General features: G+C 33.4%; 1 protein-coding gene across 1 annotated transcript; it reads left to right on the forward strand.

The window, feature by feature from the left end:
* The first annotated feature begins 1,911 nt into the window (after positions 1-1,911).
* Positions 1,912-10,986, forward strand: LOC149416768 (putative phospholipase B-like 2). The gene is made up of 8 exons (XM_089641318.1): positions 1,912-1,922; positions 2,986-3,120; positions 7,167-7,284; positions 7,916-8,010; positions 8,566-8,709; positions 9,087-9,533; positions 9,906-10,210; positions 10,622-10,986. The coding sequence occupies exons 1-8, from the start codon at positions 1,912-1,914 to the stop codon at positions 10,858-10,860; spliced, it is 1,494 nt and encodes a 497-aa protein (XP_089497444.1). The 3' UTR covers positions 10,861-10,986.
* Positions 10,987-14,037: the final 3,051 nt, after the last annotated feature.

The raw sequence follows: 14,037 nt of genomic DNA on the forward strand, positions 1-14,037 counted from the left end.
TGGGGGTACTATTGATTCATTTTTTGACTTCATTTATAGAATTAAGCGTAATCTATACCAGCATTTTATTGAATTCTAAAAATTAGAGTAGCATTGGTACATTGTTTTTTGGCGGCACTTGGTTGGGCTTCGCCCAGTTTAAGTGATACTAACAACAGTTACATTTAATAGGTAGATATTAGGTCATTTACAGAGAGAGAGTGTAAAACTTTACCTACAACTACCGTTTTTAATACGCATTTCAAAAACATTTGATTCAACTTAATAACAAAAAACAACAACTTTTTGCATTTACGATGCTATATTACGTCTATAATAATTTACGCGAAAATTTTTCGACCGACGCACCATCTTGACAGAACACCGATATGAAGTTCGCGTATAATTCGCGTTTGTTTGTTCGCAGTGTAGACACTGCCAACCTTACAATAAAAAACATAACACGCATTCGGAAGCTAGAAACGCTTCGTTGATTGTAAAATTAGCCAACAAATCTCTAAGCTGACATGTACTTATATGTATAATAAAACAATCATTTTGCTAAGTATATATATTTATATATTAATTTACCTTTACACATTTATTCATTTATTCGGGAACTGGCCACGCTTAATATGATAGTGCCGCGAATTTCGTATCAGTGTTCTGTCAAAATGGTGCGAAATTATTATTTACGTAAATAATATTAATATCAATAATTTTTAAAATCTTAAACGGAAACAGTTGTTGTTTATTGTCATTAAGTTCACTCAAATTATTGTTTATTTTTTTTTAATGGGTATTATAACGGTAGTTGTATGTAAAGAATTGTAAAGGAAGGAGAAGAGCCAGAGGTGTGCTCTGTCGGCCAATTGGGAAACTACTCCCGCGGCCGGTAAAGCACGATTTATTTATTTTGCGAAATTTACTCAAAACATAAGATTTGAATTTGACCAATCACATGGCCGAAACTGTCCAGACGCTGGCGTAATAATACTATCAGATACATTTTTTTTTAAGTCTTGCATTAGATTGACAGTGCCAACACTTTCTCCAGTGAGCTGCGATGTTTGAGTCTGGACTATGGCGGGATTTTACTATAAGGACTTTTTAGGAGTTGTTTGTCCTCTTCATTAAACCTGCTGCCCGGGCTCTTATGAGGGCTGCAAAACCTGGTACTCGCCCTTCCGTGAGCATGTTGGAAGCACAAAGCGTATTGCTTTGTTTTAATTTGAACAATATTACTTTCAATGAAATATTATTTTGCTGTTGTCTGTAATTGGTGACGAATCATTCTGTGATGTCATATTAAGAAAAAGATAATTTTAACAAACATAATGTCATCTACCGCTTCTCGGAGGTTATAGAAAATATGCGACAATTAAAAAAGAACTTTATTTTTTAATATTTTTATTTAAATTGTACTTAAAAATAGTAGATAATGAATATAATGTATTGCACATTTTTCTAGGTAGGTAAATAATTTCCAAATAAATATTACAGAGTAATTCCGCTTCCTAATTCCTAGTAGGTAATTACTACTCATACCAAGTTAAAAACAATGCGGTGGCGTGTTTATTAATGAAAATGATAACAAAAATGTTTTAAGAAAATGTTAATTTTAATTTGAGTTCCGAATTCACGAGTCACCTACGAATTCATCAACAAAAATATATATTTAAATAACCTTTATCTACTTCTGGAACCCTAGAGCCGCCTCTGGTCCAGTGTACTCACATTAAATAGTTAATTTGAATATTTTTTCAATTCAATTCAATTCCATGTATTCAATACTCGAGTCAAGTCGTGATTACTCCACAATGTCAGACTCTAACAGTTTGAGTTTAAGTGGGAGATTTTCCCTGTTTTTCCTTGTGCTTCTGTTTGCAAGATGCGAATCGAAAAGCTTTGCCTACATTTTAAATGATGACCATGGTGGTCTGGTACTTTTCAAAGTGAACAATGCCTCCGAAATTCCGAGTGACTATATTGTCAAAGCAGTTTACGACAACCAAATTAATAACACAGGGTAAGTAAGTTTCAATAAAACATTCAAGTTAACTGTCTACACGAGATTTCAAAAAGCCACCCCCATTCCCTTTTCCCACTTCGTAAAGCAGAATTTTGAACATAACAATCATGGAAATATCCGTCACTGTCAATTTTTTTTTACCCGTTCGTCTTTGAACTTATGTCAGAAAATGTGTATAGGTACCTATGCCGTAGCAAAATTGCCTACCTGATCACCGTATCTTGATCGGTTCGATATACATGAGATGGATCTACCAAAACAGCTGCGCAGATGCCAAAGCAATGGCTCTCTCAACCCTGTCTCCATAAATAAACCCCTCACACTGTTTCTAATCATTAATTAAAAAGTAGGTTACAATATAAAGGTAACAAAGAGATATTCTTTATTCTATGAGATAAATTTAGGTATGTATAGTTCTCGTGTATTATTTCCTCACATCAAAATGTCAAATGATCAAATATAGACGCCAAATTTACAATATCAATAAATAAATATGGTAGTTAATACTTAAACATTTTATTAATATTTAAAATATAAATCATGTCATCTCTCATTGTTACGTACAATAGTGAGAGATGGTAAAAATAAAATGTAAATCATCAAACATACACGCGAACTACACAAATCCAAATTGTAATACACATTCATAATCAGCAATGAATAGATATTTTAGTCTTTATACTAATATTTTTAATTTAAAACAAACCAAAAAAGCAAAATTTTCACGTATAACAGTCATAGGTGGCAGACGTCAAATAATGTCCGTTATCTTAAAATGTACGAAAATCAAAAAGACCCAAACACGATGTCAACAATTAGCCACTTCGGTCCGGTCAACTGGGACCCAGACGCGATGCCAACTCCGCCACTGACCGGTCTTACACTTTTAATTTTATCCTAATAGTCAGCATAAAATATAGCTGCCCCAATGAGATCAGGTTAGTTTCTCATAATAATGAATTCATGTCAAACAGGTGGGCATTCCTGGAGCTATACGCCAATGAATCTACAAAATACGATGACGAGACGCAGGCCTTTGCAGCAGGAGCAATCGAAGGAGTTTTAACTAATGATTTGATTTGGATGTATTGGGTGAACACAATGGAAGGGTAAATATATTTATTTTGTAACTAAATAACACTTTCCCATAAATCATAATATTGAGAAAACTGAAATGAAGGTTAAAACAATTTTTGAAGCCAGGCATCGAAGGCTTTTAAAATACAAAACGGCTGATTTTTACCATCTAGCGTTCAATTTTTTCGAATGTGACAAAAATATATACATTTATTTTTTAACTATTTTTCATTTGCTGCACCTTTATGTGTTATAAAATAGTAATTTTCTGTTTAGTGGAAACCAAGAATAATTAATAAATAAATCCTGGCACCGACACACGGTGGGCTGAAAATCGGCTCTCATAGACATAGAAACTTGAATCTTCAAGGGTATTTTTTTTGGCTAGAAATGGATTCTGCTGATCATTACTATGCTATAAAATGTCGTACGAAGCAATTGCGTGTACAAATGAAGGAGTTATAATTTTTTTAAGAAAAATTTGTATGGCGCTGACATTAAAAATGAGGCTATCTCTGGAATCATAAGGTTGGCCGTTCTATCCTTACACACAGATAATACTACTATTTATTTGTATTTTTTTGACATACTTCATATTGTGGCGCAAGGTGCGATTTTTTTTTTTAAAATCCTAAAGTGGAAAAAAAATCTTTTTTTTGTTGATGATTCATTTTAATGCTTAAATGCTTTACATATGAGTATGCTTTGTCTAGTTTACAATATTTTATTTACACTCCAAGCCAAAAAACTGTGCACAGTGAGCTGAAAATCGCCTTTTATAGACATAGTGACTTGAATTTTCAAGTGTATTTTTTTTGGCTAGAAATGGATTCTGCTGATCATTACTATGCTATAAAAATTTGTATGAAGCAATTGCGTGTACAAATGAAGGAGTCATCATTTTTTTAAGAAAAATTTGTATGGAACTGACATTAAAAATGAGGCTATCTCTGGAATCATAAAGTTGACCATTATATCCTTACACACAAATATACTACTATTTATTTGTATTTTTTTGACATACTTCGTATTGTGGCGAAACTTGTGATTTTTTTTTTTTAAATCCTCAAAGTTGAAAAAAAAACTTTTTTATGTTGAAGATTCATTTTAATGCTTAAATGCTTTACATATGAGTATGCTTTGTCTAGTTTACAATATTTTATTTACACTGCAAGCCCAAAAGCATTTAAGCATTAAAATGAATCATCAACATTAAAAAGGGTTTTTTCAACTTTGAGGATTTTAAAAAAAAAAATCGCACCTTGCGCCACAATATGAAGTATGTCAAAAAAATACAAATAAATAGTAGTATTATCTGTATGTAAGGATAGAACGGCCAACCTTATGATTCCAGAGATAGCCTCATTTTTAATGTCAGCGCCATACAAATTTTTCTTAAAAAAATTATAACTCCTTCATTTGTACACGCAATTGCTTCGTACGACATTTTATAGCATAGTAATGATCAGCAGAATCCATTTCTAGCCAAAAAAAATACCCTTGAAAATTCAAGTCTCTATGTCTATGAAAGCCGATTTTCAGCCCACTGTGCCACATCACGTTTCGAAACGCGAAGCAGTGAGTATGCTGCCCTGTTGTGGTAGTCAACTAAAATAGTGAATAAGGCAATGAGACCCATAGACGCCACTAAACCTGAGCCGCTTCAGACGTTCTTGTATCTAATTATATACAGTGGCGAAATTATTGGGTGGCAGGGCTGGCAAAATGCCACGTGCCACATGCCACGGGCCGCAAACTCAGAAGTAACCTAACATTTTTAACAAAATTTAGTAAAAATTATAAATTTTATGTAAGTACATAAAAGCAACCAAAGTTAGACAAAACTAAAAGCCATATAGGTTATAGGTTATTCGCAAATCGGGCATCTAAAAAAATACAAAATGTTTGAATGGAAGGTTATGACTACTGGAAACATATTGTAGACGCCAAAGAAAGACACGAGACATCTAAAATTCTCCTGGATTCTTTGTTTAACGTATCAACAATGGCGGCTACATGGAACACTAGATGAAGAGCAAGAATTTATGATCAAGAAAGAAAAATCTTTTTGGAGTTAAGTACTCTCTAGACTCCTAGATGTTACTCTGACACTTTCAACGTGTAATTTAGCCTTTCGTGGCCACGGAGAAAAGGCAGATTGCAATGATCCTAGTTCCCGAGGAAATGTTTTGAGTATTGTCGAGTGATTAGCAAAATACGATTCGATTTTACAAGAGTTGTTATGTAAATCAAAAGGCCAGATAAAATACTTTACCGTAATTGACGAAAATGGAATCCCAAAGGCGCTTGTCATTAAAAAGTCATTTTTAGGATTTAAGTGTCGAGGACAAGGATGTGATGGTGCTAACACAATGAAAGGCACTTATGGTGGAGTTCAAAAACTCATAAAAGATATCGAGCCAAATGCGGTATAATAATAATAATATTTGGATGATTAGTATAGCGCCGTTTTTGTGCGAAATCACCTCAAGGGCGCTGTACAAATATATATTACATTTCTACACTGTGCTTCTTATAACTTAAATCTAGTACATAATGATGCAGTAAGAGAAGTTATTGATATGCAACATTTTTTTTAAACAGTTCAACAAATTTATAATTTTTTTGGGCATAGTATCAGAAGACGGAATATCTTATCAAGTTTTATATCTGATCGTGAAGGGGAGTCTTCAACTTCGTAAACATTAAAAACATTGAACCCTACTAGATGGTCAGGACGTTATGATGAAATTTTTGCTTTAAAAGTTTGGTTTGTTAAAGTCCAAAAAGCGCTAACGAAAATAATGCTGTTAAATTGCAAATCGGATGAAAGAAATTAAGCTTTTTCAATCAAGAAGAAGATCGAGAACTACAATTTTATTATGTTATTGGTTTTCAATTGCAAAATTCAACATATTATCGATGAAGCCTCTAAAGCACTTCAGTCCAAAGTCAATAAACATAGTCAATAGCCTTAAAACTTTGAAAATTCGTCTGGAAGAATTGGAAAGGTATCAACATGAATTTGAAAATATAAAAAAAGGAAGCTAGTAAGTGTAGCAGAAAAGTGGTCCATCAACCCTGAATTTTCTAAAACCCGTCAAAGGAAGCTGAAATGCCATTTCGACGAACTTTGGGAATATGAGCGTCTCCAAGATCCGGAAAGGTTGTTTAAAGTGAACATATTTTGTCGAGTATTGGACATCATAATTAATCAACTGATTACGCGTTTCCTTCCAATGAAAGAAATTGTTTCCAATTTCAATGTTTTGAAACCTGCCACTTTGCATGTAAAAAGACATATCTGAATCATTTGCCAGGGAAATTCTCAGTTTTCGGCCCACCTTCAGAGATGAAATACAAAAGGCTTCGTGTATTAGAGAACTTTCCGATTTATTAATAATACAGAATCATTTTATGTCGTGCAGCTTTCCTAAAGTATGTATTGCATTAATCTTAATCTTTCAAATTTGTTAGAATTCATGTGACTACAGCTAACGCCAAAAAGTCTTTTTGAAGGTAAAATTAATAAAAACATATTTAAGAAAGTCAATGGGACAAGACAGGCTACGTAACTTGGCTATTTTCTGTCTATTGAAAATTCAATGGCCCGATCTTTAAACTTTTATGACGTTATTGGTACTTTTTCGGAACAGAAAGCTTAGAGAAAAGAATTTAATTATTAATATCTTGTAAAGACAACATTGTTTTTTCATTATACCTACATAAGTAATACCTATGCTTTTGAAAATAAAAAATGCTCACAATATTAGTAGTACTGTTGGGTAACTTCTTAAGTTATTTATAAAAAATCAATTAAAACGCAACTGTGATTTTTTCTGGGGGGCCCATCCAATGAATTTTTCACCGGCCCCCGATGTTATAGTTTCGCCACTGATTATATACATATAAAAGCCTTAATTTACGTGTGTCAAAAATATAATTCCATCATCAAGCAAGCAGTCCAGGGATTGGGTCGATAAGGTCATGTGTTTTTCAGCTTTCAGAATTTTTCTGCTTGCGAAAATGCTTATTATTTTTAGAACGGATGTAAAGACGTGTTTTAACCCTTTTTCAGATTATGTAAAGACAAACAAGAAGCTTGCGACAAAATTGCGAACTACACAAACATCAATGAACTCTGGATGAATGAAAATATCGCGAAATTTGGCGACAGCGAACCGTACTGGTATCAGGTAAAATTATTCGAAATTCACTTTCTAATAATAATATATGTGTATATATTACCTTCAAAATAGTCAAAAGAAAAAAATGTTCCCAAATATTGTTTTAGACTTTTAGAAAAAGTCCATAGGTATCCCGTATAAGTAAAAATCGGATTTATTTATCCTAGACACTATCTAGGTTTCAATCCAATTCGTTTGTAATTTGTGGTCATTTAAAAAGATAACTGCTAAAAATATGAGAAAAATTAGTTGCAAGATGATATTGTTAATTCTGATTTTGAAATATGAGATCGATAAATATGAAGTTTGATAGGTCCCAATGGTCGAGTGGTGAAGACGCTGTTCCGGCAAGACTAGAGATCGTGAGTTCGATTCCTTGTTGTGACCGTTATTTTTTTTATTTTGAGTGTCTCGTTCTGTTTCATGTTTCGTTTAGATTTATTAGTAATATCTTCTTCTTCGATGGTATATATGAATGTACCATTAACGCCATCTATGATTGTAATACGCAGCAATCTGGCAGCATTACTTCATTTATTTGTTCATCCTTTTTTTTTTAAAAATAAACTCAGGATCTGCTAGTTATATGGCTAATAGTACCTTATATATTACGATACAATAAAACTTTTTTTTTTCGAAGGTCAAATTGTACATGAAACAATTGAAGGGTTTGGCTCAAGGATATGCAGCAGCTGTAATAGACACAAATAAACAACTCAGCTATAAAGATATCTTGTGAGTGGCAAACATGAAAATAATTATTAATAACTTTATGGTTAAAATAAATTATTAATCATGAAGTGGCAATATATTAGCAATATTTTTTTTTAAATTTATTGAAACCACTGAAAAGATAATTCATATTTTTTATTCTTTGGAACATAAATCACTTTTATTTGTAAATTATCATAAATTTTTCTTATACACAATAGTTTATTTTACATACCAGGAACTACAATAAAAACCGATAATATTACTAAAGCACTCAATAAAAAAACAATTATTTTAACTGAACGATCAAAAATTATGCAATAAAAAAGCACTGAATCAAAACAATTCAATAAAAAATGTCAAAAAAGAAATCAAAATGACAGTTTTATAATTGTAATTTATGTTTAAAATTTCATTTAGAAGCATTGCATCGTACTTACGTATAGGACAAAAATTATCCCATTGATATTGTGCATAAAAAAAAGGTGATAGAAGTCCTTTATAAAAATCCATCATAAATTTCTATTATACCACTATCATTGTCTAAGGTAAGGACCAATCGATAGATTTCAATTTTAGGGCCATCAACATGCAGGGAGATTTGGAAGATCTCTTCGATGCAATGGGTGAAGATCACGAGACAGGCGCTGGTCATTGTTCGGCCCTTATCAAGATATTGCCAGATGGCTCTGATGTGTTCGTGTCTCAAGAGACCTGGGACAGGTTAAAAATTCTTTTCTTCACTCTTTTTGAGTTTATCCAAACCTACCTAAAATTGTGTACGTGCACTCATTATTAACAAACCTAATCTGATTGATCAGCTTTAACGGAGTTCCTTTATTATTAGCATGTAGTGCAAAAGAAATGAGGAATTTAAATAAGTTCGCTGGAGGCTACCGGGACTCTTCAGGATCTGTTGTGCCCATGATGGTAATAGTCAATTTATTTAAATAATGACAAGTGCCAATGTCAAACCAAAAAATTTAGGTGGTACCGTTGATATTAAGCAAATAGCCTCTTTTGAAAGGTGGGATGTTTCCGTTTCCTTAAAAACGGTGCGTGTACCGACCTGATTTAAATGTCTAGAATGATTCTTTTAGCTATCAATCAATGCTCCGCATTCAGAAGAAATACGTCCTTAAATACAAAACGCTCCCCAACACAGAGACCACCATCAAAGGCCACACCATGTCCTTCTCTTCTTACCCTGGCGTTCTTTCATCTGGAGACGATTTCTACATCACGTCGGCTAATTTGGTCACGCAAGAAACCACCATAGGAAACTCCAATAAGGACTTATGGCAGTTTGTTTCCCCTACTGGGCAGGTAATGGAGTTTGTTAGAAGCATGGTGGCAAACAGGCTTGCTGGAACTGGGAAAAGCTGGACAGATATTTTCAGAAAGTACAACAGCGGGACCTACAATAACCAGTGGATGGTTGTCGACTATAAGAAGTTTTCTCCCGGAACAACAGCTCTTGAAAATTTAAAACCAGGATTTCTATGGATTTTGGAACAGATTCCTGGCACAATCGAAGCGCAAGACATGTAACTATCCTATTTTTTAAATATCCAACCAAAATAAATCAAAAATTTCGATCAGCTTCCTATAAATTAAGCTTCATACATCACAAATTTACGAATTGAGGCGTTGAAGTTGAAAGAAGTTCGAAGAAGTTGCTTTGACCTTGAATTTAAACTTTTTTTTTGTCATTAAAAAAATCGTATTTTTGCTGAACTTTTATAACATCCACGTAGTTTAATTTTAAAAGTAAAATACATTTTATCATTAACAAAACATGTGAAATTTCCTCTGTTCTAATTATATAACATTCTGTGTGATTGGTCTGCCTTATAATTTTGTTGTAACAATCGAATTTTGTTATGTTTTTTAATTTTTTATTTCTTGATTTATTCCAGGACAAGTCTTTTGAAGAAGCAAGGATACTGGCCATCGTACAACATCGCGTACTTTACCAAAATCTTCAATTTGAACGGGAGTCCCGAGTTGGTGAAGAAGTACGGCGACTGGTTCACTTACGATAAGAACCCCCGTGCGCTGATCTTCAAGCGGGACCAGGGAAAGATCAGGGACATGGACGGCATGTATGCGCTGATGCGGTACAATGACTTCATGCATGATCCCTTCTCGAAGTGTGACTGCAATCCGCCTTACAGTGCCGAGAATGCTATTGCAGCCAGAAGTGACCTGAATCAAGCAAATGGTCAGAGATTTATACGTTTAAGATTAGTTTTTTCAGTTATTGTTTGAAGAGCCGTAATTATGATTCATGACACCTGAACAGCTATGCTGAAAACGTATTTCTTCTGATAATGAATAATAGTTTTAGGAACTTTTTAGGGGCAGAACAATTCAAGGGTTCTAGCACCTATCGTGATGATTAATTCGTTTCACGTCTTCTAAGTCAAAGTGCTCAAATACTACCTAACACCATCAACAATATCTTCACCAACCCTTTCGCCTTAAGTAGCAAGGTCTGATTGAAGACTGAAAGAACACTTTTTTTCTTCGATTGAACTTCAATATTTTTGACAAAGTACTGACTTGTCTATCTATCAATTATCTTCTGCTTTATTCGATTGTATGTACTGACCTATCAACATCTTGATTTCAGGCACATACCCATTTGAAGCGCTGGGCCACCGCTCGCACGGAGCTACTGATGCCAAGATAACCAACATGCACCTGGCCACCACCTTCCAGTTCCTGTCGGTCTCTGGTCCCACCTACAACGTGACTCGGGGCCTGTTACCCTTCCGCTGGAGCGAGGCGGACTTCGGGAACATGACGCCCCACATGGGTCAACCAGACCTCTGGCAATTCAAGCCGCTCACTTTCAAATGGGATTGGTGAAACAAATAAAGAAAGCACCTAATTTAATGCAATAATCAGGTTGTCTTATGACCAATATATTAAGTTTAATAAATTTTTCGTTTCACCGATTTCGGAAAAATCCTTCTTTCGTCGTGTCTTTTTGCTAGTTTATAGTTAATTCTTTGTTTTCCAAAATTGACGACACTTAAATGAACGTGTCTATGAAATCCTTATTGCTTACTTATTTAGACTTTGATGAAAACGTTTTTATTTTGTAATGCCAGGGTGTTTTGCACGGTCTATCGCCAAAGGTTTTACCTACTTAACCTTATTGTGGGTCCTGGAGTGAAGGACTTATGAATCCATCCCTAACATTGCGATGCAAGGCAATTGGTCGAGAGAGTCCGAAACCTTCTCGTAAAAGAAGTTTTGGAGAATCCCGGCGGGGAGGTTAAATGGTTTCCCCAATCAGTCTCTCCAAATCTGGTCGCCACACAATAAGCAGTGATGCCATTCTTACCGAAATTTTAGTATATCTCAAAATCTACCGATATTCGTAGAAAATCTGTATGGAAGTCTATCATCGGAAATTATCTAGCCACCTCCATTCTCATTCTCAAGAAAGTGTTACCTCAGGTTTAATTGGCAACAAAATAAAATATACTGAAATGTATAATTCTTTGCTACTGGTCTGAAAACGGATTGGGTTTTTTTCACAATAGGATGTGTTATGATTATTTAAAAAAAACATATATATTTCAAATCAAAAGCATCCTAAAATTTAACTGTATAGCAAAAGGGCTTGCTTAGATACATAAATTGTAATAACTTATTTATATTTTTTTAAATTTTATTCTCACAGTTCAGTAATTCAGAAATCCCTAATTCAATAATACAATTGATATTACCTAATAATTGTAAGAGTAAAACCCATTAGATTTATCTATAAAAGCAACGTTCAGCAGTTTTAATTTTACCAAGTTAGAAGCATTGTTCATGAGATAAATTATTAATGTTCATCAGAAAATCAGCGCCGAAGTAACAACTAAAATGTTGCCAATCTACTGAACTGAGTGTAAGAAGAGAATGATAATCATTCGGAACGTTTGGAAGGGATAACCAAAGATCATTTGAGATGGTTAGTAATCATCTGTTAGGTGCTTTGTTAGACCATTTAATGATATCAGATGAATCGCACCTTTCTTCTTTCTTTTTGCCATTCCAAAAATGATAGACATTAAGTTCATCACCCAGAAAAAAGCTAGGAGATGCGGGAGGAATTATTGCGGAAATAAAGAATTGGACTGCAAAGGGAGGTTTACAAAGTAGACCGAGATAGGATGAGAGGTCTAGTAGAAGAAAATGCAATTGAAGCTCATTAGAGCCATTGGATCCGAGTCATTTTGGCGTCAATAAATTAGGCAATCAGCTATTTTCTTCTTTAGTGATCAGCTGCTGATCCTGTACAGATTTCAAATACGTCCATCCCTGTAATATTTCATTTACCCATTTGACTTGTGGAGAGAATAGTGAGTTGAAATGAGTAGATTTGTTTGTAAATATTACTTTTATGATCATTCTTAGCGAAACTTTACTGATTTCAGATTGTTTTTTAAGATCTTAGATAGGTTGGAACTTATAATGCTGCAGATAAGCAAAGAGTGAACGAGGGCATAATACCTACACAATTCTGATTATTTATACATTTAAAATATTTCTTAATCTAATTAGCTCTTTAATGTGTCTGTTCCGCTTTAGGTTTTGATCAATGATCACACAGAGATATTTAATTTAAGAAGAAGAGTTGATTACATTGTCACATTTATCGTCTTGGATATTAATGTTCTGTTTAGGCATTTTCTTATAGGATAATAAGACATGTGTTGTTTCTTTTGAATTTCATTTGTTTCTTTTTCATTCATTACATTTTTTGCCAAACCATGTTTTTAAAGTATTAATATCTTCATTAGTAATAGTATGTTAACTAGTTCCCATGTTTAATCTTTTATTAAAATTACAGTATCATCTGCAAAAGAGAATAATTAAAAATTCACCTTGAATTTCTGTACCGTTTACATATAATTTTTTTGTTTTCTTCTTTTGTACCATTTCTCATTTACTGTACATTTATGTGTTCTTTATTTGTGATAATGTAATAACTATTTTATGGCGACCAAGAAAAATAAATTCCGGCACTGAAAAGTAGCGAGTATGCTGCCCTGCTGTGTCGGTTGCACATAAACCAAAGTTTCCGATTTTGTTCTGGCAATATCACTTTTTTTGGTTTTCAGGGTGGAATTCGCATAACGACGAGGAACGCCACTTGACCTGAGCATCTTTGAGCATTTAATCGCGTATCTAATTATATACATATAGAGATCTGGAATAAACAAGAAGAAAAACAAATATATATTTCTTTCTTTATTTTTTCTTATGCCCTAATTTACGTTAGTATTTATTAGGGAGTTTTCAATGAATTTTTCCTATTTGGAATCAACAGAAATGTTTATCTTTCCATGGTACATGTTTATTGTGTAAGCTTTTTTCGAAAGTTAGGTTTTATTGAAAAGTATATTCATATTACAAAAACCTAGAAATACTAGTCTAATATGGATAAGGAGTTTTAAAAAATACTTACATTATATGGATACAACAATAAACAATATAATCAGAAAAAAATCTATAAAAAACACTGCACTTTAGTTTACAAAATCTTTTAGAGGACAAAGTGGGTATTAAATAAAGCGTAAATAATTGAACTTATAGGGACATTTTGATTGCATATGATTTCCCCTATCACCCCACTTCGCTTAATCCCTAGGTTACGGGACACCCTGTAAAACTGTGTTGTTAAAAATGAACTCGTAGATGTAATTTTGATTTCTCGTGACATTTTTTAAAGATTCGTTCTTCCACATATCGTCAATGAGATATTCCTTATTTTTTTGCGGTGAGTAAGATTATTGCTATAACTATTTAATTTTTATAATTATTTAAAAAATAAGTTACTTACCCGAAGGTTGCCACGGATATTTAAAGTAGACAATTCAGAATTCCGAGAATCACGAAAAAAATAATTTCATTAAATAACAACGATATTGGTACCACGCACGCACGGTTAACACACGCAAAAAACGCCCCTTAATTTAATAAAACAATTACTTCAACTAAACGATAAGTCATTACGCAAAGTAAAACACTGACTCAAAAATATCA

Source organism: Hesperophylax consimilis, chromosome 16, assembly GCF_061612785.1.
Source record: "Hesperophylax consimilis isolate HC1 chromosome 16, BYU_Hcon_1.0, whole genome shotgun sequence".
NCBI lineage: Eukaryota > Metazoa > Arthropoda > Insecta > Trichoptera > Limnephilidae > Hesperophylax > Hesperophylax consimilis.

Excerpts from the sequence above, each read along its gene's own strand:
- LOC149416768 (XM_089641318.1), top strand. Across the intron at positions 8,710-9,086 it reads TCTCAAGAGACCTGGGACAG|CTATCAATCAATGCTCCGCA; the intron begins GTTAAAAATTCT and ends TGATTCTTTTAG. Across the intron at positions 10,211-10,621 it reads TGACCTGAATCAAGCAAATG|GCACATACCCATTTGAAGCG; the intron begins GTCAGAGATTTA and ends TCTTGATTTCAG.